At 37.1% G+C, this 27,864-nt stretch overlaps 1 protein-coding gene across 3 annotated transcripts; it reads right to left on the reverse strand.

Annotated features, from left to right (window-relative positions):
• Positions 1–130: 130 nt before the first annotated feature.
• Positions 131–27,852, reverse strand: LOC128238500 (CTP synthase 2-like). 3 transcript variants are annotated; one of them, XM_052954480.1, is made up of 16 exons: positions 27,735–27,852; positions 23,983–24,263; positions 23,393–23,563; positions 22,990–23,090; positions 20,664–20,780; positions 19,414–19,497; positions 18,843–18,923; positions 18,329–18,486; positions 15,096–15,228; positions 13,211–13,299; positions 8,085–8,179; positions 7,510–7,616; positions 7,085–7,181; positions 6,733–6,788; positions 3,362–3,458; positions 131–2,713 (listed from the first exon to the last, which is right to left on the reverse strand). In XM_052954480.1, the coding sequence occupies exons 2-16, from the start codon at positions 24,146–24,148 to the stop codon at positions 2,442–2,444; spliced, it is 1,824 nt and encodes a 607-aa protein (XP_052810440.1). In that variant the 5' UTR covers positions 24,149–24,263; positions 27,735–27,852; the 3' UTR covers positions 131–2,441. The 3 variants fall into 3 exon arrangements, with proteins under 3 accessions (XP_052810440.1, XP_052810438.1, XP_052810439.1); XM_052954478.1 differs by lacking the exon at positions 27,735–27,852 and adding an exon at positions 27,666–27,725; XM_052954479.1 differs by lacking the exon at positions 27,735–27,852 and adding an exon at positions 27,662–27,677.
• Between the last annotated feature and the right edge of the window lie 12 nt (positions 27,853–27,864).

Here is a 27,864-nt window from a genome sequence, read left to right on the forward strand (position 1 = left end):
CAAATATTGTTAATTGACATCTAGCTAGATAATGCTACGCGTCAAATATAACTTGAACTTGAAGCATATCCCTCTTTAACCTTCACATAATTATTTATTTTAAAACTTTTAAAAAATTTAAAACCAAAACCTCAGAAATGGCATTTAATATACATATTCAACGGGTTAACACAATAATTTTACACATAAATGTACCTTGGAAAAATAAATCATCAACAAGCATTAATACAATAAGCACAATTAAATATTTACAAACAACATTATATTTTCAATGTCAAAAGGATTTAACAAACAGTTCACAAATGAGATAAAGATAGCACTAATAAGGATAAGCTAATCCGACCAGTGGACATTAGGGGACTACAAACGGGTACCAACACTTATCAGTTGAGCAAGTGACATACATGTAATTTGACAAATATTTTAGCCAGGGTTCTGAAATTTGTAATTCTATGTGAGTTACGAAAGTAAGCAAGAGTATTAAGTTTCAAGCTTATATCTGAAATGGTTATGTCTGAGATATGCCAAAGTTTAAATAATTTTGCATGATGCCAACACAACGGTTTTGACAACACCTAAAATTATCTTTTAAAAACAGACAAGTTAAAAATAAGATTCTTATTATTAAGTGAGCTGGGCACAATTACACGAGGCTCCACCTGAAAGAAGTATCATTAAAATATTGTTTATAGTAATGAAAGGATGGTAATTTTGATTCTAAACCATTATTTTACACAACACATTAAATGCATACATGTATGATATTTAGCAATAAAAATAAATTATGACAATTATGCTATTCCAAATCATGGCAATGTGGAAGCAGTGCCAAAAACTAAAAACTCAAATTTGCTTGCCTATTGCACTAAAAAACACTAAGAAATGCACCTCAAAAGTACATGCAAGTACAGAATTTACACCATCTAGAACCATCAGTATTAACAATGTAAATTATAGACAAGATGCAAACAATTAAAGTTATTGTTCTGGATCTAGGTTCCAATCGGTGAATAGTTCTCAGACATATTTTTTCTTTCTCAAGACATTTACCTGAATTTTGAAGGTGTTTGAATAGAATTTTCTCCATAAAATAAGAGTTCAACTCATCTTCTGTTCCAAAAATGCAAAATTAACCAGAGTTAAATAAATCCATTTTGTTTTCGATGGTTCCGAATGACGTTTACAAAAGAAGTCAAATACTAGCTTGACAGTAGTAGATCTCGAACGCTTCCTTAAATAAAAAACAGAACCGGAAATCTTGTCCTTAGCATTTTCTAAATTAGATACATGTATGTGTAAAATTTGAATATTTAAAACCAGAAAAAATTGAATTGAAGCATTCATTTGCCATACAAATCATTTTGATAACTCTGTTAAGCGGACCAAATATACTGAGTTCATGTCATAACATTTATGGCATACATTGTTCACCTGATAATTATCAGAACTGGCGGAATAACATCAGCATATGCTAAAAGGTGTTTTACAGGAAGATTTTCCTTCCTTAAATCAGCATTTATCCAGATTTTACTTCACCTATCTGCTCTTGGCACTGCCCTTGAATTCCCAATGGAAGTAAACAGATTTCGTAAACATGGATCAACTTTTAATATGTTATTTAAAATACTCCGTACTTGTTGGAAAGTGTTGATACCTACAGGTTTATTTCAGAAACCAGGAGTTTGATATGTAACTTCTACAACATGGCGAAAATCGTGACTGTCTAAGAACTACTTACCTACTGGTATGTATGTTTTTATATTCATTTAAAAAGTCTTGAAGAGTAACAACTGCAGGACTATAGATTATGGTGGAAGAGAACATTCATTGTTGTGGTATAAACAGACTATAGAAAGTTAACATGAATATGACACTTGTTATAAACATTTTTGTAATGTCAACCATTACAATAAGCTGTAGAATAAAATATTCAAACGCTTTATCATATTAGCATGCAAGTACCATATATATGTTTAGGGACTGACAATCATGTATTGAAAACAATAGATGGAATCAACTTTTAAAAGCTAAGAATGACATCCACTTTTTGCGTCTTTTTGTTGGCAACATATATTATTACAAAACCAAAAGTTAACTTTATATGTCCAACAACATTCAATTAAACATTGGAACTTGTATATTCATTTTTCTTTGGTCCCAATTAATGAATGCACTGAATAGGAATAGTTACATTATTGTGCAAATAAGTTCCATTGTTCTTGGTTCCAATGTTGAAAACCATGTATGCACTAAACATGTATGTTGTTTTTGTCGTGTTTTCAATAAACAAAATTCAATTCGATTTTTTTTACAAAATTCATTGACTTGAAATGACAAATGGCACTGTTCAAGGATTTCACAGCACAACTGAACAAGCACATATCATATTAATTCAGTAACATTTTGATCTTGAATGTACACATGTATAATATTTCCGTACATCAATCACCTTTTACAGTACCGGCACTGGCTCTCATCTTAATGCCACTGGCCGTACTAGGGCTTAAAGCCCCATTCCCCTCTGTGATTTTGCAAAGTTCGTCATCTGAACTTTCACTGTATTCCATGTTTGGTGATTTGCGAAAGCCCCTGTTTACAAAGCCTTGCAATTTACCGGAGGAAGCTAGTAAGAAGCCGAAGTACGGAGGGGAGGGCTTCATCGGGCGGGAAATGTACTCTGGGTGGTACTGAACTCCAACAAAGAACGGATGATCTGAAATTAAAGATGCATTGTTAGACTTGAAAACAACTGCCTACCACAACAGATGCCAAGGCTCGTCCTTTTTCTTTCACTCAGTCAACAGGGATATACTTTGACAAATATTTCAGTCGGAGTAATGTGGCTTGTAACACAAACATGTATTGCCATTATCACTATGTGTATTGTGAATCGAAGTTTCCAGTTAGAATCTTTTAAAAAATAATAGTTTCAAGTTATAACGAACAGAAACATTTATATGCAGCCGACATATGGTAAACATTTAATTTTGTGAGCTCATAAATGAAATATTTTTCAGTGATGAAGCCACATACCGGTATTTCATGGAAAAGGATTATTGTTTGTTTCAGGGTTAGATCATTATATCTTTCACGTGAGCACCAAAAGCTATATTTCAAAGATTTTTTTTAATTTTTTTTCAGAAAAGCATGCCAAAAGATATGCTAACGTAACATCATTTCGGAAAACAGACGTTGTTGAAATTGTGTCCTAGCCCTGTGCCCTCTGACTTTGATTCGGAAATGAGATTGGGCTAAAATTTTAGAAATGATAAAAATATCAACTTGTTATTACACTGTTTTTATTTCCCTGATAAATCTTATCAATCACTGGAAAGCATATAAAGGCAATGTCATATCTCACCATCTAGTTCCAGTATCTCCATACGTTCCCCGTCCTCACTGCGTCCTACAAATCTCATACCCTTTGCCTCAAACTGCTCCACTAGCTCTGGGTTAATCTGAGATAAAAAAGTGCAAGGTTCAACTACTACAGTTTTAAATCAGGAAGAAAGGAGGGAAGGAGGGGGGTTACAGGTTTTACACACAAAAAAACAATATACATAAGAAAATAAACAAGATTACCTCATGTCAATGCATTAAGCTATACAGAATTACCTTGTATCTATGTATAAAACTATACAAGATAACCTTGTATCTATGTTTAAAACTACACAAGATAACCTTGTATCTATAGATGTATAAAACTACACAAGATAACCTTGTATCTATAGATGTATAAAACTACACAAGATAACGTTGTACCTATTTACAAACTACACAAGATTACCACCTCGTATCTATGTACAAAACTACACAAGATTACCTTGTATCTATGCACAAATATACACAAGATTACCTAGTTTCTATGTACAAAAATAGACGAGATTACCGGTACCTAATATCTATGTACAAGAGCTGTCACAGTATGTGAGGAATGCCCCCGATTGTGACATTGACCTATGAACAAGGTCAGTACATGAAAAGTTGATCTTGCCTTTACATGTCAAATACATATGGCAAGTTACTTTAAATTGCCTCTAAACATAAAAAATACCACCCACAGTTGACAACCGACACTGTTATGTCCTTATATATGCAGCATTCCATTGTGAATAAACACCCAAGTGTGACCTTGACCTTTGAGATAGGGACACGGGTCTGTCATGCGACACGTCGTCTTGGTATGTGGAACACATGTGGCAAGATATTTTAAAATCTGTCCATACATGGGAAAGTTACAGCCCGGACACGACAACCTATACTCTATGTCCTATATGCAGCACTCCATTGTGAACAAGAGATGTTTGTCAAACATTATGCCCCCCCTGAGCACCATGTTGTCAGGATTATATGGACAATTGTATGAAATATGCATGGACCGAAATGACAGCTGATTTGTTGCTGTTTTAAGATTATGACCATTAAAGTGTGAGGATAAAGTGTGTTATGACCGTCATGACCTTTGACTCTATGAACTCAAAATCCAGAGTCATCAGCTGGTCACCAGAAACCTTAATGTCAAGTTTGAGGGCCATAGGTGCAGGCATTGTCAAGTTATCACAAGACAAGTTTTTTTCGTTCAATGTCACTGTGACCTTGACCTTTGACCTGATGACCCCTTAAATCATAAGGGGTCATCTACAAGTCAGAAGGATGCAACTCCAAGTCAAGTTTGAAGGCCATGGGTTCAGGCATTGTTGAGTTATCACTCGGACAACCTTTTACCATTCAAGATCACTGTGACCTTGACCTTTGGCTCTATGAATCCTAAAATCAATAAGGGTGATCTACTGGTCAGGCTTAACATCCATGTCAAGTTTAATGCTCATAGGTTCAGGCATTGTTCAGATATCAGTGGGGGAAGATTTGTTAACTTTTTTGCGTTAAAGGTTACTGTGACATTGACCTTGGCCTGATGACCCCCAAAGTCGATAGGGGTCATCTACTGGGCAGGCCCAACCTTCATGTCAAGTTTGATGACCATAGGTCCAAGAATTGTCGAGTTTGCTTTCAAGGTCACTGTGACCTTGACCTTTGACCCCATAAAATCAATAGGGGTCATCTACTGGTCAGGCCCAACCTCCATGTCAAGTTTGAGGGCCATGGGTGCAGGCATTGTTGAGTTATCACTTGGACAACCTTTTATCATTCAAGGTCACTGTGACCTTGACCTTTGGCCCAACGACCCCTAAAATTAATAGGGACAATCTTCTGGCCAGGCTCAACCTCCAAATCAAGTTTGAGGGCCATGGGTGCAGCCATTGTCAAGTTATCACTCGGATAACCTTTTACCATTCCAGGTCACTGTGACCTTCACCTTTGGCCCAATGACCCCTTAAATCAATAGGGATCATCTTCTGGCCAGGCCCAACCTCCAAGTCAAGTTTGAGGGTCATGGGTGCAGGCATTGTCGAGTTATCACTCGGACAACCTTTTACCATTCCAGGTCACTGTGACCTTGACCTTTGGCCAGATGACCCCCAAAACCATAGGGGTCATCTCCTGGTCAGGCCAATTCTCCAAGTCAAGTTTGAGGGCCATGGGTGCAGGCATTGTTGAGTTATCAATCGGACAACCTTTTACCATTCAAGGTCACTGTGACCTTGACCTTTGGCCCAATTACCCCCAAAAACAATAGGGGTCATCGACTGGTCAGGCCCAACCTCCAAGTCAAGTTTGAGGGCCATGGGTGCAGGCATTGTTGAGTTATCACTCGAACAACCTTTTACCATTCAAGGTCACTGTGACCTTGACCTTTGACCCATTGAGCCCAAAAAACAATAGGGGTCAGCTACTCGTCAGGCCCAACCTCCAAGTCAAGTTTGAGGGCCATGGGTGCAGGCATTGTCACATTATCACTCGGACAACCTTTTACCATTCAAGGTCACTGTGACCTTGACCTTTAACCTGATGATCCCCAAAAACAATAGGGGTCATCTACTGGTCAGGCCCAACCTCAATGTCAAGTTTGAGGGCCATGGGTGCAGGCATTGTTGAGTTAGCACTCGGACAAGCTTTAAAAAAAAAATTACCATTAAAGGTCACTGTGACCTTGACCTTTGACCCGATGACCCCCAAAATCAATGGTTTATCTACTGGTCAGGCCCAACCTTCATGTGAAGTTTGATGACCATACGTCCAGGAATTGTTGAGTTATCACTCGGACAAGCTTTGGTCTACCGACGGACCGACCGACATGCCTGTGCAAAGCAATATACCCCTCTTCTTCGAAGGGGGGCATAATAAACACTAAGTGTGACCTTGACCTTTGAGGTAGGGACACAAGTCTTGCACGCGACACGTCGTCTTGTTATGTGGAACACATGTGGCAAGTTATTTTAAAATCTGTCCATACAAGGGAAAGTTACAGCCCGGACACGACAACCTATACTCTATGTCCTTATATGCAGCACTCCATTGTGAATAAACACTAAGTGTGACCTTGACCTTTGAGGTAGGGACACGGGTCTTGCACTCGACACGTCGTCTTGGTATGTGGAACACATGTGGCAAGTTATTTTAAAATCTGTCCATACAAGGGAAAGTTACAGCCTGGACACGAGTTATTGAGCCGGACACATGGACGGACGGAAGGACGGACAGACAGACAGACGGACGGTGCGATTTTAATATGCCCACCTTCGGGGGCATAAAAACACAAGATTAACTAGTATCTATGTACAAAACTACACAAGATTACCTAGTATCATGTACAAACATACACAAACTTACCTCATATCTATGTCTGTGTCTTTCCTCTACATAGTCACTGTTTCCGTACAACTTTTCTGTAAAACATTTATTTATGATATAACACAAATAACATGCCACAATTTTTATTTTTTTGTTAACAATTTGCCAGTCTTTATATTGATCTCTCATATAGTAATATTTAGATAACTCTATATCATCTTTTTAGTTTTATATTGTTAATTTTACACTGATAACATTAAAGTCTATTGAATACCATTAAGGCAAATAAGAATCTAATCCCCTTTGTAGTTTTCCAATCTTAATATAGCAATGTAGTTACAAACACTAGAACTACACAAGAAACTCATGAAAGAACCGGATAAGGACTTACTCATAATGGATTTGTCCGTCTTGAAGAGTGTCTTGCGCAGGCCGAGCCGCATGGTTCCCCCCATCATGCCTGTGTTGTGTTCCGGCATGTCAATCACCTGCAAGGTCAGGGACAAATTTGTTCATTTGATCGAGTTCATACCACAAACTAGTTTAGTTTGAAACAAATGGTACGATATGAATCACCCTCAAAACCATTGATTATGTGCGTGTTCTCTTGAAGATCATGCGAAATGTCCCTGGTAACATGAACTCAATACCTCTTCAAGAACTTGACCAGCTTATTCTAGCTGTATCAAATGAATTTTTTTTATACTGATAATGAATCAAGTTTTGTCCTTTCAAGTCTTAAAATATGGTACATCGTTTCAAAAACTGTTAGATCTGAAAGGTAAGGATGGTATATAGAAAATGAACCCAACCCACCACTGGGTGTTTTGTTTCGGGGAAGAACTCGGTGGAGTTGGCTTCCTTCATGTCCAGCACATTGCGGGCAAACTCTATGGCCGCACACTGCAGGCCCAGACACACACCTGCAAGAGAGAAATGAACTTGTTTAACTCGGAACAAGGGATCATTCTGATAGTTACAGCAGTATTTAATTTGATTTACTTCTGTGACATATTCAAACAAGAGCGATCAGCTTTGATCACTCAACTGTTGCTTTTTTTAAAGAATCCTTTCTTAAAAACATGTCAATTTTTCCATAAACTAAATATGAAATTCAAAACAAGAGCACTGCAATGCCTATCTGTTGTTGTATTTCCCGTCAAACAATTATTTATGGCAGCTTTATGTCCCTTCAGTTAGGGCCAAGGTTCAAGATTTTGCATGCAATCTACACCAGCTATAAGTTATAATAACACAATCTAAACTTTTTTTCTGAAAGAGAAAAACCAACTGGTTTCATATGTGTACCATAGACTCCATATAAAACAATCATACCGTAACAACAGTTGTTGATTTTTTCCATTTAATTCTTGCTTTAAAAGTTTTATTACCCAAGAATGGAACCTTCTTTGTTCTGGCCCAGTTGACAGCTAGCACCTTCCCCTCGGTTCCCCGCACACCAAACCCCCCAGGTACCAGGATACCACTGAAACAGCCATGATAAACATAACATTGTAGTTTCAAGAGGAACAAGAAATGCCGCAATGCGAAAAAACCAGGTTTTCAATGGTTGACAGAAGAACTTCAGCTTTCATTGTGAGATTTTTCTATTTTCAGTAACATTGACCTTGACCCCAAATCAGGGTTCATACAGCCAGATTGGTAATGAAAATTTCAAGGACCTTTATTCGATTTCCCAGGACTATTGTTAATTAAAAACTATGAGATAACACTCATTTTAAAGACTTCAGTTAATAGCAAACTATGAAAACAACTCATATTTGTGACATTGTCAAAAATTTGATTGCCCTTTAAGGTTTTCATTGAATTGTCTAATTTCTCTGAAATATAATTAAGCACAGCTCTTTTCTCTTACTCCCTCCTGAACAGGATGGTGAACTTGTCTAGGGTTTAACTGGTGGTACCAATAATAGGCAAATTTCTCTTGTGTTTTTCGAACTTTGAGTGGGATTTTAGGGCAGACTCACCCATTGAACTAATTTTAATTACACAAATTCAAGCAAACATTGTTCTGTGTTTATTTTCATGGTCAACCAGTCTAGTATAAGCAAAAGGCCACTTTTTGTTCAAATTAAAAGAGACAACAAAACCAAAACCAGAAACCGGTTTCCACGTAAATTGTATCAATGGAGACTAAAACTTGTACCATACCCATATCGCCACAGGCACACCAACAGATTTGAATGGCAAAAAGTTAATAGCGAAGGGTACACTAAGATCAATGATTTTTTGTAAAGATAAACTTTTTTCTACAGAGTACAGACTTTATTTCAGACAGAACAAGGAAATTTAATGTCTGCTTCCGAAAAAAAAACCCCAAACACTTTCCAAGCAGTTTTCAAAGCAAAATAAAAATTAATGTGGTTTTAAGGAGTTTTTTGGCAAATTTAAGAACTTTTCATCCAGCAGCCTTAACTTCAAGTACTTTTCAAGTCTGTGTGACCCCTGCAAATGCAATCCCATGAAAGGTCTCCATAAACTCTTCCTAAATACCATGTTAAGACAAGATATGTCAACCTTAACTTGAGTTATTCAGTTTCAACTTTTTTTTTTAATTGTAAGTAACAGTGACCTTGATTCTAAAAGCAATCCCATGAAAGGTCTCCATGAACTCTTCCTAAATACCATGTTTAGTCAAGCTATGTCAACCCTAACTAAAGTTATTCAGCTTCAACCGTTTTACTATTTTCAGAAGAAGAAACATTGTCCTTGACTCCAGGGGCCCCAAACGCAATCCCTTGCAAGGTCTTCCTAAACACCAAGTTTAATAAAGTTATGTAAACCCTGGCAATACTTAATACTGTAGTTCAAGGAAGCATAAAACTTCATTATTTTGGCCCAAATCCCAAAGTTCCCCACACTGCAACCCCGCTAGGTACCAGGATGACACTGAAACATCCATGATATATATAACACAGTAGTTGAAGGAAGAATAAAGCTTCTTGATTTTGGCTCGGTTCTGAAAGTTCGCACTCGAGACCTTTCAGTTACCAGGACACCACTGAAACAACCACATCACTTCGTACACTACATTTGTCAAGCATATGTCTAACCATATCACCTCATGATATTAAACGTTGGTTTGGAATATCATCTCCATTAAAGCAATGTGGTTCAAGTCACGTCAAATACATATGCCATATTCAGTAATCAAATTGGTAGTACATCAGTAGGTACAGGGCTTTTTCTATAGTACCCATGGGTCCGACTATCGGACCCGTTCCAATAGCAAAATATAAGATATTTTTCCCAATCTTCAGAAAAAATCCCAATCCAAAAAAAAAAAACATTTTTTTTTTATTTTTTTTTTTTTAGAAATTCTTTTTACCTGTACTGGTTCATTTTCAACATCATAATAAATTATGTGATATGAAGTTTTTTTGGTAATTGAACTCAGAAATCATTGATTTTCTTCACATTCAGAGATATGAAATATTATCTGTCATGATTTATTGCCATAGATATTTACACCCCAAGGATTGATATTTCAGCCATTGTGGGTCCTTTAAAGGGAAAATAAACTAATATTAAATCATTTCCTAATTCACAGGAGACTAGACAGCTTTTTCTTTTCACTGTAAAATTTCCCAATTTCCGCATTTTCACGACGCAAAATTTCCCAAAATGTCTAGGGTCTTTTCCCCAAAATGGGCAGAAAAAGCCCTGAGGTACAAAAGCATTACTGGAACTGTATTTTCATCTGTAGTTTTCAACTTGTGTGGATTTTTGCAGATTCAGATTTCACAGGCGCTAGACCTGTAAAATTAAAATCTACCAAAATCATTGGGTAGAATACCACCTTCTAGATCAAAATGTAGTTCTTATGAGCCAACCATTATTATGTATACATTTCTCGTTACTTAGTAAGATAATGTGTCAAAACATAACAAATCACATTTTAATGTCACTATTTTGTTCTCAGATCTCATTTTAACATCATTCCATAATGCTTGTTATGACGTGACATCAGCAGAGAGGAATATGGCCACACTGCACTAGGTTGAATAAGGACAAGCATATTTTAGGACATGTATTGCTGGTATATTTAGACCAGTATATAATAAAACAAGAGCTGTCAGAGAGACAGCGTATTTAAGTTTAAGGATTGCAATGTATTAAAAAAAAAGGTGCTTACATACAAACCCTCAACCAAGGTTTGATGCCGATGCCACCTCCAACGCAAGGGTAAGTAGAATAGACTATACGCAACTCTGTATTAGGAATGATTGCATTATTGATGTAATATGTGCCTGTCAAAAAAAATAAAAAAGTCAAATAAAAGTCAATCAAGGGCAGTAATTTGAATTTAAGGGTATATGTAGTTATGTAACCTTATTGTGTGATGGCCCTGAACAGCTGTGTAAAGTATGAGGTCCAATGAATGAATGAATGGTATACGTGTTAAAACCCGAAGTTGCCTTAAAACTTTAACAAACTTAATAAGTAAATCAAGGGCAGTAATTTGTATTTTGGATAACATGAAGTTATGTCACTTAATTTATATGATGGCCGTTAACAAATGAGTGGAGAATGAAGTTAATTGAGTGAAGGGTATAGAAGATATAAGTGAAAATGCCAACTTGCCCTAAAACTTTAACAGGACACAATGTGCCCTAAAACTAAATATGAAAAGTTCCTATGTCAATCAGGGGCCATAATTTGTATTTAGGATGATATGAAGTTATGTGATCTAATTGTTTGACGGTACAGAACAACTGTATGAAGCATCAAGTGAATAGAATGAAGGCTATTGGAGTTATAAGTGAAAATGCCAACTTGCCCTAGAACTTTCAACGGATGCTGACGCTGGGGTGAGTAGTATATCTCTCTTTATTCTTTGAATAGTCAAGCTTAAAAAAATATGAACCTTCCATTTGTAATTATAATTATTTAAATGCAGAGAAAATTGTGCAGAACAGCTTTTCTCTTACAAATTCAATGCAATGGAGATCGCCACCTATGTTTATCCATCTATTTTTATTCAGGTCATTGCTTCAATAAGGAGGGCTCTCACATAGCACTATGTAGTAGTTTCTGCCTACTCAACTAGCTCAGGTCTGCCTTCATAAATGTTATTGATCTTGGCAGAAACAAGCTGTTTTTTTTGGTCACTTGGCGGAGACAAATTGTTATTGTGCGTACTTGGATGATGCCAGCCATTATTGTGCTTTCTTTGCTGAGGCCAGCTGTAATTATGTTTACTTGGCTGAGGCCAGCTGTAATTATGTTTACTTGGCTGAGGCCAGTTGTTATAATTCTTATTTGGCTGAGGCCAACTATTATTATGCTTTCTTGGCTGAGGCCAGCTGTTATTACAATTACTTGGCTGAATTTCGCTGTTATTATGCTTACTTGGCTGAGGCCAGCTGTTTTTATGCTTACTTGGCTGAATTCACCTGTTATTATACTTACTTGGCTGAGGCCAGCTGTTATTATGCTTACTTGGCTGAGGCCAGCTGTTGTTATGCTTAATTGACTGAGGCCAGCTGTTATTATGCTTACTTGGCTGAGGCCAGCTGTTTTTTTATGCTTACTTGGCTGAATTCACCTGTTATTATGCTTACTTGGCTGAGGCCAGCTGCTGTTATGCTTAATTGACTGAGGCCAGCTGTTATTATGCTTACTTGGCTGAGGCCAGCTGTTGTTATGCTTACTTGGCTGAATTCACCTGTTATTATGCTTACTTGGCTGAGGCCAGCTGTTATTATGCTTACTTGGCTGAGGCCAGCTGTTGTTATGCTTACTTGGCTGAGGCCAGCTGTTATTATGCTTACTTGGCTGAGGCCAGCTGTTGTTATGCTTAATTGACTGAGGCCAGCTGTTATTATGCTTACTTGGCTGAGGCCAGCTGTTGTTATGCTTACTTGGCTGAATTCACCTGTTATTATGCTTACTTGGCTGAGGCCAGCTGTTGTTATGCTTAATTGACTGAGGCCAGCTGTTATTATGCTTACTTGGCTGAGGCCAGCTGTTATTATGCTTACTTGGCTGAATTCACCTGTTATTATGCTTACTTGGCTGAGGCCAGCTGTTATTATGCTTACTTGGCTGAGGCCAGCTGTTGTTATGCTTACTTGGCTGAGGCCAGCTGTTATTATGCTTACTTGGCTGAGGCCAGCTGTTTTTTATGCTTACTTGGCTGAATTCACCTGTTATTATGCTTACTTGGCTGAGGCAAGCTGTTATTATGCTTATTTGGCTAAATTCCAGCTGTTGTTATGCTTACTTTGCTGAGGCCAGCTGTTATAATGCTTTCTAGGCTGAGGCCAGCTGTTATTATGCTTACTTAACAGAGACATAGTGTTATTGAGCGTACTTGGCTGAGACAAGCTTTTATTATGCTTACTTGGCTGAATATAACTATTATTATGCTAACTTGACTGAATTCAGCTTTTAGTATGCTAACTTGACCGAGGCCAGCTGTAAGTATGCTTACTTGGCTGAGGCCAGCTGTAAGTATGCTTACTTAGCTAAATTCAGCTATAATTATGCTTACTTGGCTGAAACAAGCTGGTGCCAGGCCTCGTGGTATCTGCACGGATCCTCCGCCAGCATGGACATCTCCAAGTCAGCGGCCTCTATGTACTGGTAAATAATACTCATTGTCATATGAATACATGTACAAGGCCTGCCCTAGGCCATTTAAGCAGACTAGGGTGTCTGTTTGTCAAAATCTGTTTCACTAGAGCGTTTGAAAATCGTATTGCATTAAGATCGAACTCCTGGGGTGCTTGTATTTTCGTACGTGAAAATTTTCCATTAGCGAAAAATAGGTCTGCAATGATCAGATTCCTGGGACGCTTGCATTTTCTTGACCAATTAGCCCGTGCCAAACATGGGCATTACGTAATTTTGAACGACTGGGTGTTTTTTTGCAGCTTATTGTTAGGACCACATTAATGACTCTCTTTATGACTTATGCCAATCAATAATTGATTTAAGTCGGTGTTTTCGACCCAGGGTAATAATTTTGGATGATTGGTTATGTTAATTGACTAGATTTTGCAGGTTGTAATTCCAGGAACTGTATTTGAATTTGTTTCAAAATCATCTTCGGAATTTGTTGAATTTCAAGATGAATTCCCTTGTTTAGTCAAACAAAACTAATGAGTAAGTATTCCAGCTGAAGCAAGATACAAATCAAATGGTTACTTCCTACTCTTTGGTATAAATAAGTCACAATTTGCAACCAGGTAAGTATCAGCTGAATATGAGCATCCAAATTTAGGAAAGTTGAGGTTGAAAACAAATTGCAACTTTTTTTGCGTGTCAGACAAAACAAGCAAAATTTTGTTGAAAACACAGATTCTAATGTGTTGATTATGAATTGCCTACCTAGGGTTTCTCATTCTAAGAGTTTGGGCTCAAAATATCCATAGTGCTGATCTACATTTTCTAAAACTTTTTTTAAATTCTGAGACAATTGCAAGTTATTTGAAGAAATTGGTTGAAAAAAAGTAAAAAAAGTAAGTTATGAGCTTGCATCATAGGATGGTATTGACTTTAAAACTATGTAATGATAGCATAAATTTGGGTTGTTTTGCTGATGGCTTTTTCTTCTTCTGTTTTTTGAAATATAAAATCAAGTTTCAATCACTTTTGGTCTTCAAAAAAATGGGGTGGGGAGAGGGGGTAAGGGGTGGGGTCCTGTTAACATTTTCTGCAGCCTGTGATTCTGATGGTGTACATCAATTCATATCACGCCTCCAACATAAATGACGCAACGCAATTGTTCCAGGACTGGTCACGCGCTGACCCCATATTGGGGCACCAAATTTGTATCATAACAAAATGGCGTCTATTTTCTGATTCCAATTAATATTCCGATGAATAAATGAAGCATTTAAACATGTAAACAGGTTGTCGACGTTATATATACGTTATGGGGGTAGTAGGTGACCCGATAAGGGATATACTGGGCGCAAGAAACAATATTCGGTTCCAAGGTTCGCTCTCACCTGATACGGTTTCCTTTCCCAGGTATATCCCATATCAGATCACCTACTTATCCCGTAACTGATAATATCATATTTTTCATTCACTATATCATGCCTTTTAAAGACATGATTTGGCAAACAAATTCAGATGTCACAATATGGAATCTAATGAAAAGCACATACATCTTTTACAATGTTATTTACTCAGAAATAATTTTCTAATATATATCCCAAAATTTAAAATTAATATGCTGGTATGCCAACTAATGCGAAATAAAAGTTATGTTTTGGAATTAATTAAAATTAAAATTGCAAAGAATGTACAAAAAACCAAATGTGACAAATCTAAATCAGTTCATTCTCATTAATAATCATTATGAACATGACTCATATCTTTAACACATGTAATATTAACATCCGTAAATAACAACAGTAAACATCTACCTTGAGATTGAGCCTGTGGCTGACTGCAAGGGCAGAGTGTTGTAGGGCCTTTATGACGGAGGCATAGGCATCCTCCAGCTTTGTGTACTTGCCCACAAGAGCTATAGTCACCTCTCGTAGTAGCCGGTCATACCTGATATGCAAGATTTTATCACCACACATGTTTTACTGTGAAATCATATAAATTCGTGGGACATTTCATTTTTCATGGATATTGTGGGTTGGCTTTTCCAAGAAATCAAGATCCAAACAAAAATTTGACCTTTAATTCTGAAATCATACTGTCTATGTAAGAGGAAATACATCTCTACACATGAATATATATGATCACAGCATACAACTTGTTATATCATGTACAGGTATATATATGATAACAGCATACAACTTGTTATATCATGTACCGGTATATATATGATCACAGCATACAACTTGTTATATCATGTACCGGTATATATGTGATCACAGCATACAACTTGTTATATCATGTACCGGTATATATATGATAACAGCATACAACTTGTTATATCATGTACCGGTATATATATGATCACAGCATACAACTTGTTATATCATGTACCGGTATATATATGATCACAGCATACAACTTGTTATATCATGTACCGGTATATATATGATCACAGAGCTCCAGCTAGCCCGTTTTTCAATGGCGCAGCGCCCGTGCCCCTTTTTTTACCGCCCTGCCCTTTTTTGAGTAGTGCCCTTTTCACAAATACTCTATTAGGACCAATTATTCCGTTAGTGCCCTTTTTACTATTGAAATCATTATGAAAGAGCAGCAGCCCTTAATCCGCTGTCATAATTTAGACAAATTACGTAATACTTATGATAATAGTGATCCCGCTAGGTGTCACCATGCCCCCATTGTCTGCTTAAAATATGCCGTACTGCCCTTTCATCTTCCCATGTGCCTTGTCCAAGTCATATGACAGCTAAGTGTGTATTTGTGTAGTGAGCAGACGACCTGTGTTTTCATAATTGGTCATCTTCTAATCCAATAATTAGGAAGAGCCAAATACGGAAACATCACCAGGAGGCGGGGCTATTTAATGTCAGCCAATCAGAATATACATTGAGAACTCGTTCATTCAATCATGAAAGTTTCTAAAATGCGATAGAAAATGTGAAGGGATGGTGAAAAGAGTTGTCAAGCACAAATCTTTAAAAATAATTGTTAATTGTATTGTACTGATGATACTCGCCATTTTAATTAAAAATTGTTGATTTGAAGCAGACGGTCACTGCCGATTTGTAAACATAAGAAAGGTGGCGCTGACACAATCAAATACATCACCTTTTCAGTAAAAGTTTTGAAAATTAATTTCTAATTTCTAATGATTAATTTTCATGATGAAAATTTCTTTGTTAACCACAAAAATATGTTGATGTTTTATGTAGCATTTATTTACCATGTCCACGATCTTGTCAAAATTCGCCGAAACCGCCATTTTGTCAGAACATTTTTCGGAGTTATTTTATCAATGCTCTGTTTTATAAGTGATTTTTTAAACCAGGGAAGTGATTTTTATTGTCATTTTATTCTAAAACATCTGCATATTAAACATTATTTTACCAAAGACAATTAAATAACAGCCAGGCTGAATGTAACATTCGTACCCAATCGCGATCGTACCAAACTAAGATTCGTCCCCAACATATATCTTTTTTTTGTTTATATTTATTTGAATGCTTCAAATGTTTAACTGTGTTTGTTTTTTTCTTCATTTAACATAATTTTTAGGAGAAATATGTGACATTGCACTAAAGAAGATGCCAAACAAGTACAATCATACTACCAGAGACAAAAAGACAAATTTTAATATTAAAACACACCCTTCTAATTTTAGAGAAAAAAAACAACACCATTTTGTATAAGTCTGAAAATCATGAAAAATGATTTAAATTGAGTATGTAAACAAAACAAATTCTAGAGGCAGACCCCCCCCCCCCCTAAAAAAACAACAACAAAAACAACCTTGTGACAGGGATTGACCCCTCCCACCACCACCCCCAATCGCCTCTACACGATTCATGTAGCCTGCCCTTTTCAAAACTCCACCCTGCCCTTTTCAAATCCTGGCTGGAGCACTGTGATCACAGCATACAACTTGTTATATCATGTACAGGTATATATATGATCACAGCATACAACTTGTTATATCATGTACCTGTACCTAAATCATTGATTATATGACTGTTAGTTTGTTTTATATTATATATCATTTCACCTCAATGATGATAAACTGATTTTGTTTCTTTGATCAAATTTTTAATCGATTATTTAATTAAACACACTTACTATATTTTCACAGTTTGCAAAAATACTTAATTGAAATTCAGACGCTTCCCTATTTTATATGCTTGATGTGGGTGCATCTTTTTTTATGACTGTTAAATTAACAATTAAGCGATAATTGACATGGGCATCTGCTTTAAATGACATATTGACCCATTGTAGTACCATAAGCTGCGAGCAGCACCAGGTGAATTTGCACACAATTTAGGATCACAGTTTCAATTATTATATTTTTTCCCCAAGTAAATGAAAATCCACGAATGCAAGATTGTCCTTTTTCAAAAAAGCATATGAAATTTCCCACAAATATCAATTACTTCACAGTAATAGTGATATTATCCGACATCAAGAGCACAATATTTTTATGCACCAGAACGAGTGCAGAGATTTTCATTTTTCTTATATATTTGTCATCTAGTTTTATTGTAATTCGATAAAAAAAGTCAATTGGCATGTAAAAAATTTCAAACATAGTTGCTATGTCTTTGGAAGGTGTTTCGCATTAACACAATGTGTATAAGTGACTGACTGTCAGTATGAACTGACTGGACAAAACTTCTGATTGATCACAAAAATGACACCATCAGATAGATATAGAATAATGATGTTCATTGGTAATGTCAGATATGTTCCGAGAAAATTTTCCCGAACATCAAAATCACTTCCCCTTGTCCAGGCTTACCAGTATAACTACTTCATTACAAATCTATTTCAAATAATGTAATAATTTTGATATTACACAGGAAGTTCTCAACTACTGCAAAAATGCGATGAAATGATTACACAAACTAAATTTAAATTCAATGCCAATCAACATTGCAATTCCCATTTCTGCAGTTAATTCAAACCCAATATGACAATATAGCTAAAACTACATTAATAAAGTTACTAAAGAAGTATATTGGCCATGAAAATTCACCTGTCAGCGAGTTCCTTCCAATCTGCCATAAACTTTTTGGGTCGCATGTTGAGGTGGGGGTGCAGATTCAGTCTCCGCATTATGTATGCCGACGCCCCCTGATTCTCCAATAACAACGGCACACGGTAGATAGATGACAGGTCGTGGATACTCATCACCTGGCATACATGGACAAGGACTTCAACTACATGTACATACTGGTACACACATATTGATGAAGGCTGACCCTTTTCCCACCATTAGGTATGTTAGTTAACAAATAAGTAGACATACATTATGGATAACCTACAAAAGCACTGCAAGCAGAAAGCCAATGCCCAATAAATTCATGAAGTAGTATCACATGTACATGTTAATGATTTGGCCACTTTGATAAGACCAGTAAATATGGCTGATGCCACTGTAAATATATAACAAGTTGCATGTGATATTGTAAAATGTGTGGGCCTACAGATTAAAGGTGTACTTAATTCCTCATTCCCCTAGAGCTAAGAGGGCCCCACCCTTTCTGTACCTGCTGTGGTTCCACGTGGCAGAAGAGGGACACCTTTTCCCGGACAGCATCAGTTATAGTTACTGTGCTTCGGCATACAATCTGGAACATAAACATTTACAATATCAGTATTCAAAATTCACACAAGTCCTCATACCCAAATCAAGCTGGGGCTTATAAAAGACTTTTAATCTGGATTTTTTAATAGGTTTGAAACAGTTTGATGTATTTGGGCTTGTTTATGAACTCAATATCTGAATGTGAGTTTGGTTGGTGGTCACCGAGTGTTCTCCAGTTTCCCGACAACACAAGACCACACTCTTGCGCTACATCATGCCAAAGAGAGTGACTTAGCATAAGTTTACATAACTTTCTTCACAACATTTAAACTAATATCTGCTTTTATATATATATATGCACTTATTGAAGTCTTGCTCGAATGAGAGAATATGGTGATACTATTTGTGAACAGTGCTCTTCATATCGCATCACTGATCGATATCAACTATTTATTACCATACCTTGATTTGCTGCTATTTCTTTCACTTAAGAATTGAACATAATCATAAATCACACATAAACTTGCACCAACCAGATCTGGTGAGAGGCCAAGACCTCTCAGTTCTCGTATACTGGACTGCGTAGGCTTTGTTTTCTGTTCTCCTGTAGCTTTGGGCTGGAACAAAACATGCAGATCATAATCAAGTTTTAATGAGACTGGAGTGAAACAATTAGGGCAATATCACAGACAACATCCAAACTAGACATGTGTACATTGGCAATGACAGCTGGGCTAAAGTAATGTCTTTGCACACTCAATATTTTAGTCAGTCATGTGCCAAAACGCTATGTTAATGTTATAAGACACGAGACATTCCCATAATGTGACAAAAATAGCAATCACTGGAATTTTGACTTTTAGATGAACACGCCCTCATTTGCCATCATTTCTTTAAACAGAACCTGCTACATTAAACCCAGAATTTGAGCAAGCCCAGAACACACCTTACTAGTGCATGCTTTGCAGGCTTGTGCTAATTTCCACCACTGAATATAGTTAATAATTTTGAATTTTGAGGCTCTATGAATTTGACAGAGGGTCACCTTAGGAATATTTTCCACGTAAACATATAATCATATAGTGAAAAGTAGTCTATCCCTGGTGGATGCCTTTTTACTTATCAACACATGGTGAAGTAATTTGATAGAGGGTCACCTAAGGATCATTTATGTGGAATTATTTTAAAATTTGGGAGAATATTTTCAATAAAGACAAATTATAGCCAGCTCCCCCCTTGGGGCCATGTTTCTTTACAAATCAGCAAGGAATTCAATCCAAGGTCACTTAAAGAATATTTCTGTGTAATTATTTTGAAATCAGGCCAGCGGTTTCCTGTCGGTTGCCATGGCAATTGGAGTTCTGCATGAAACAACTTTTTTTGAAGGAATCTAAGACGACCACCCAAGGAAATTCATGTGAAGTTTTGTTGAAATTGTTCCAGCGGATTAAGAGGAGAAACTGTTTGAAGGAAGATGTTGACGCTGGATGGACCTGACGGACAATCACCCCATCATAATAGCTTACGCTGAGCACTTTAAGCTCAGGTGAGCTAAAAAAGCAACTGCACTTATGGAATACTGGTTGTCTCCCTTTGACTTTTATTTATCATTTGGCAACAATAGCAAATTTGATCATTTCAAAGGCCATAATACAGTAATGCATGGGCAGATCTATCTGGTTTAAGAAAAGGATATCAAACAACTGTATAAGCTTGATTAAGATAACCATTCATTGGAGGTCAGCTGTTTAAGAGATTCTTCAGAAAAGACCCTAATCCTTACCTGGGGTACGAGACTGACATGTACACAGCAGAAATTTTCCCGTTTCACTCGAAACTGAAACTGTCTAAAGGCCTCAACAAAAGGCATACCCTCTATATCTCCTATAGTTCCTCCTAGCTGAAATGGAAAGGAAAACTATTAGGTGAATTTTAAAGGCTTGTTGAAATTTACATTACTTAAATGGAAGACTATTATTTTAATTAACATCCTTTGGTGGAAGCTACTTTCCTAATTCTTTGACCTTTTGAACTTAAAACTTATGTCACAAGAGTGCCACAGGAGATAAAACATTGGCTCTGCTGTTGTTGTTGTTTTATTTCATAAAGGAAAATAATTCATCAACTATTAAAACCATAGTTATAAGTCTTGCAGTAAGTGCGTATTATCTCTATTATCTGCAACATTACTGCAACTTGTGACGCGGAAGACACCAAGGCTGCAACATTACTGCAACTTGTGACGCGGAAGACACCAAGGCTGCAACATTACTGCAACTTGTGATGCGGAAGACACCAAGGCCGCAACATTACTGCAACTTGTGATGCGGAAGACACCAAGGCTGCAACATTACTGCAACTTGTGACGCGGAAGACACCAAGGCCGCAACATTACTGCAACTTGTGACGCTGACGACACCAATGCTGCAACAATACTGCAACTTGTGATGCGGAAGACACCAAGGCTGCAACATTACTGCGACTTGTGACGCGGAAGACACCAAGGTTGCAACATTACTGCAACTTGTGACGCTGACGACACCAATGCTGCAACAATACTGCAACTTGTGATGCGGAAGACACTAAGGCTGCAACATTACTGCAACTTGTGACGCGGAAGACACCAAGGCCTTAACATTACTGCAACTTATGACGTGGAAGACACCAAGGCTGCAACAATACTGCAACTTGTGATGCGGAAGACACCAAGGCCGCAACATTACTGGAACTTGTGATGCGGAAGACACCAAGGCCGCAACATTACTGCAACTTGTGACGCTGACGACACCAATGCTGCAACATTACTGCAACTTGTGACGCGGAAGACACCAAGGCCGCAACATTACTGCAACTTGTGACGCGGAAGACACCAATGCTGCAACATTACTGCAACTTGTGACGCGGAAGACACCAATGCTGCAACATTACTGCAACTTGTGATGCGGAAGACACCAAGGCCGCAACATTACTGCAACTTGTGACGCGGAAGACACCAAGGTCACAACATTACTGCAACTTGTGACGCTGACGACACCAATGCTGCAACAATACTGCAACTTGTGATGCGGAAGACACCAAGGCTGCAACATTACTGCAACTTGTGACGCGGAAGACACCAAGGCCGCAACATTACTGCAACTTGTGACGCTGACGACACCAATGCTGCAACAATACTGCAACTTGTGATGCGGAAGACACCAATGCCGCAACATTACTGCAACTTGTGACGCGGAAGACACCAAGGCCGCAACATTACTGCAACTTGTGACGCTGACGACACTAAGGTTGCAACATTACTGCAACTTGTGATGGGACAACACCAAGGCTATCATGATATTACAACTGATGACTCCAACTCCACCAAGGCTGCCACCATAACTCAACTTACGACAAATTATATTACAATTAATGACGCCTACGACACAAAGTCTTATCATGACACTACAACTGATGACAATGACATCAAGGCTATCACAAAACTACACAACACTTTTCCGTTGCACAACAGACAAGCTAAAAAGAGGGAGATGGTATAATAGATAAATTATATATTAAGAGAATACTACACATTTAATTTTTAAGAAACAAAACGCATGGAATGATAAGGTATGGAATAAATTGAAAAAATAAAGCCAATATAAATTTCTAGATTTTCTTTCATCCAAATTTTTTTAATGGTGGGGGCAAGGGGGTGACATTTTATTTCTAATTTTTTTTATTATTTTTCTAAGATGACTGTTTCACCACTAAATATTCATGCTCTTTCTTATTGCATACGGGACCATATATGTATATATGTGTTTCTAGACGATACACGAACACCCTTGCAACAATTCTTCTTTTTAACATGTGAATGTTACACATTTGACACAGGTATGAAAAAATGCTGTCCCTGGACAGTACCTGACTGATACGCAAATACAGACCCCTGAGTTCAACATTTTTATTTGATTCTCTAAAATTTTAGGGCTGGCAGAAAAAAAGAGGGGGCATGCTGCAGGTATGAAAATCTAGCAATTATTTAAAGTTGCCTAAGACAAAAGATCCTTATATAGAAGACATACTCTTTTATAAATCATAACTTCAGTGCCCATGGCATGTGTACATACCTCAATGATACAGATATCAGGTGTGGCATTGTCACCATCCACAGGGACCTTGGCCACTCTTTCAACCCACTCCTGAATGGCGTCAGTGATGTGGGGCACCACTGAAATGTAGAACCAGGTGTGAATCTTGCTTTATGCCATCCTTGCAAGTGCAAATAATTTTCCAACAAATTCAATTTAATAAATTGGAAACAGTTTTTATTAAAACTTAATGCATATTGGATAGATGGCAACTTTGTTTGAAACACCTGAAAGTGCAGAACATAAATCAAACATGTCCGGTGTCAATCAAGGGAAAATTGTAAAAATATGATGACAAAATACTCAGCTGTCAACACTTTTAAATATAAATTGTATGCCACAGGGATGTGTAGAGCTAAATTTATTTCACAGAATGCAATACCCTGGACAGTTTTGCCGAGGTAATCCCCACGTCTTTCCCTGTCTATGACGGTCTGGTAGATCTTCCCTGTGGTGATGTTGTTGTCACGGTGCAGCGTGATGTCAAGGAAACGTTCATAGTTTCCCAGGTCAAGGTCAACTTCCCCACCATCATTCAGCACAAAAACCTCACCTGCATTGTGAATTGAAAGAATAGATAATGTTGATCAGACTCTGGGAATTTTAAAAATATTTAACTATGTTCTCTTCAGACTACATGTTTCAAAAGCAGGTGAGTGCTTCCTATAGCTTTAATAATTATATATATTTTTTTATAGAAACTACTTCACCAATGCTTTTAATCTTCAGAGCTTTCTTCTCAATTCTTATTCTTTTATGTGCATAATCACTACTGTTCATGTATAATTAGTTGCCACATGTAGAATATCCTTTAATTACGCTCAAGCTTTGTATATCTGGAAATTAAAAATGTTCTATAAGTATTGAAAAAAAAAATAGGGTTTAAAGCCACACTCCAAAAAATTGGTACATTTGTTAACTTTTCTCTTACAACAAGTACTAAATATGCTGGATGTACATAAAAAAACTGACCATGCTCATAGGGAGAGAATGTTCCTGCATCAATGTTGATATAAGGGTCAATCTTAATGGAAGTCACTCTGACCCCTGAAGACTTCAAGATGGTCCCTAGACTGCTGGCAATCACGCCCTTCCCTATCCCACTGATCACACCACCGGTTACAAGGATGTACTTCATATTGCTGATCGCTGTGCTGTGGAATGTTCCAGATGGCTTCACAAAATATGATGCAAATGGAAGTCTAGATCCTACCTGGAGTCCTTTTCTGAGTAAATTAGCCAGCTTGATATATCTGTAAATAAAAACAACATAAAATTATCAAAATGGAATAAGTATACATATGCGTACAGTAAAACTGTGATCCCTCAAGGATGTCAGGGACCGGACTAAAACCTCAAATGATCGGATGTTTTGAACGATCCAAGTTTCCATTTTAGTTGGTAATGAAATGTCTTACAATGCATTGTGAATTTGCTGAAATGTTCAAAAGCTGTCGTACACAAATGTGAAAATGTGAAAATGTAAAAAAACAACAATAAATTAATAAATAGCAGTTTATTTCTACAAAAAATAAATAAAAAAAATTCTAAACAAACAACAAAACAATATGATTAAATTCTTGTCATTAACGAAGAGTAAGCGGACATGCATAAGCGGTGGTAATTGTTTTTTCAGACCTTTTTAAATTCCTTTTCATCATTCATTGCATATTTTACAAATTACAAAAATGTTAACACCTGACAATTGTCTATTTTGGAAAATGCTATCGGGAAAATGTGTGAAATTGTGACCTTGAGGTAATCATGAGGTTTTGCGCATGATTTGTGTGTTTAGGACTGGCAATGGTTCTCGACTGTTTGACTTATTTAGGTTTCCATCCAGAGTCACTATATTTTATATGAAAATAAAAGGAATAATGGTCAGGACTAAGCTTCGACCTCGACTGACTGTCAGTTTTTGAACAACCGCCTGTTCAAATGACTGCAGTTTTACTGTATTTTAAACAGAGTACATTGTAGCAATAGAGTTCCAGCAACAACGTTCTACATGTTCATGTATCTGTCTAACAGATATGTAGCACAACAACAACGCTGTTCTCATCTTTTTATTTAGTCATATAAGGGGCAAAACTAGGCAGGGCGAAGGCCAATACTGACTAACAAATAACTTGGCCAATAATAAATCACCTAATCAATGAGTATTCAGGCTTCCCGCTGGCGAAATCGCAAAAGTGGCGACAATTATTCAAATTTGGCAAATTTATAGCGACAACGATTTTTTTGAAAATCTTTTCTTAAATTGACGTACGTGGCGCCCATGCGGCCTGCATGATATTCGATTCTGTCACTGTAATAAAAGCACATCCGCTGGTGTGACAAGATATCAGATAATTAGGGCAAGCAGTCACCGCCCAGTCAACATCTCGATAATTGCTTTCACAGATTAACAATGGCATCCTTTAACTAATATATGTCTCTTATTAGCAAAAACAATTTTAATATTTAGCTCAACAGCTTTATTTTTGCGTAATTAACGTGTTAAGTGTAAAAATACAAAACATAGAATTTAAGGTTGGCGTAAAGTCACGTGATATGCAAATTTCGTAATGATGTTTGCGCGCTAAAAATAGATCTGCTTTCGGTTTTGTTACAACTTGTAATTGCTTTAAATGCAGCATTCTTTGAAGTTAAAAAGTGTCAAAAAGATTAACAGAAGTCATTTGGGTATGTTTACAAATAAAAAAAATTACATCCCATTTGATAAGGCTTCTGATAAGTTGGCTGGACTAAAGATTAGACAATTTTTTATTAGGATAGTTTGACAATGTATATTTCTTTGAGTTTCCATTTATTTTAAGTTTATCTCATAATTTCATAATTGTATTTTTTAAATTCTATGAGCAGGCGTTAGACAGAAATCAACATATTGATGTATGTCGCATTTTTTTATTTATATACTTGGCAAGTATATAAATAAACAAGAGCTGTCACAGTATGTGACGAATGCCAACGAATGTGACATTGACCTACGAACAAGGTCAGTACATGAAAAGTTGATCTTGCCTTTACGTGTCAAATACATATGGCAAGTTATTTTAAATTGCCTCTGAACATAAAAAAATACCACCCATACTTGACAACCTACACTGTTATGTCCTTATATTCAGAATTCCCTTGTGAATAAACACTTAGTGTATCTTTCACCTAAGAGGTAGGGACATGGGTCTTGCACACGACACGTTGTCTTCGTATGTGGAACACATGTAGCAAGTGATTTTAAAATCTGTCCATACAAGGGAAAGTAACAGCCCTGACACGACAACCTATACTCTATGTCCTTATATGCAGCACTCCATTGTGAATAAACACTAAGTGTGACCTTGACCTTTGAGGTAGGGACACGGGTCTTGCACGCGACACGTCGTCTTGGTATGTGGAACACATGTGTCAAGTTTTTTTAAAATCTGTCCATACAAGGGAAAGTTACAGCCCAGACACGACAACCTATACTCTATGTCCTTATATGCAGCACTCCATTGTGAATAAACACTAAGTGTGACCTTGACCTTTGAGGTAGGGACACGAGTCTTGCACGCCACACGTCGTCTTGGTATGTGGAACACATACGGCAAGTTATTTCAAAATCTGTCCATACAAGGGAAAGTTACAGAGCCGGACGGACAGACGGTGCGATTTTAATATGCCCACCTTCGGGGGCATAAAAAATGCGACATACATCAATATAAGTATTACTTGCCCATATATTTTGTCAATAGAATAACAACTTGCTAATAACTTGTGCTATTATGGTTTTGCATATATAACAATGTGCTAATTATATGCAATCTAAGGCTCTTAAAATGCTTAAACCCCATGAGCTTCAGGGGTGCTTCGACCCCTCTGAACCCCCACAAGGGCGCTGCCCTCGACCCGTAAGGGGCCTATCGTGGCCCCCTTAACCCCCTGCGGAAAAGTGGCGACAACTTTAAAGAACCCAGAGGGAACCCTGAGTATTTTATTAAAAATGTAATACGTGCAGTGCTCCAGCTAAGCATGATTAGCGTGGAGGGGCGCCCCGCTGCCCTTTTATGGCGCCCTGCTGCCTTTTCAAACGCCCTGCTGTGCCCTTTTCATTGAAAGAGCCGCCTTTGATGATAAATAAATCGCCCATTTGTGTCATCAAAGCAACATTGACCTTGCCCAATTGATTGTTTTTATGATATTATATAGACGCTATATGCTTTAACCCGGAATCCTACACACTTCTGATACTAAACAATTTGTACTTGAAGGATTTGCCATATCAAAAATCTAAAAAAAATCTGTCAACATACAATAATTTGGACTATCCTTCATACTGTCAATTAAAAAAAAAGAAAGAAGGCAGTAAGATTAAGAAATAATGTGAACTACATCCAAGGATGAAAACTAAATGGTCTGACGATAACATAATACATTATAAAGAAAATATTTTTAAATCAGTTGTTATTATCAGGATAGACATATTTTATGTAAAGCACGTTTTTGTTTTGGGTCGCGAAAAAATGTGTCATTACACCGCACTGATTATTTGATGTCAAGTTATGAAACATTGTCACAAAAATAACAAAAATATCACAATAAAGGAAATGAAATTAGTCCGTAACGTTGTATGACAATAAAGATGTTGACCAAAATGACGGAAACATACAAACCAAAACAATGAACTTGGGTCTCTTGGATCTCGCGCAAGAATATTCGTACTCATCTGTAATCGTACTTACCTCTAAAATGAGGATAATATATCTTGAAATAAAGCCACCATATTAAACATATCTTAGGTTTATTATACTTTAATTATATTACTTTCACCATTTCTATTAATTTAACTTACAAATTAACAATAAAGAGGTA

Source organism: Mya arenaria, chromosome 6 (assembly GCF_026914265.1).
Source record: "Mya arenaria isolate MELC-2E11 chromosome 6, ASM2691426v1".
NCBI classification, from domain to species: Eukaryota; Metazoa; Mollusca; class Bivalvia; order Myida; family Myidae; genus Mya; species Mya arenaria.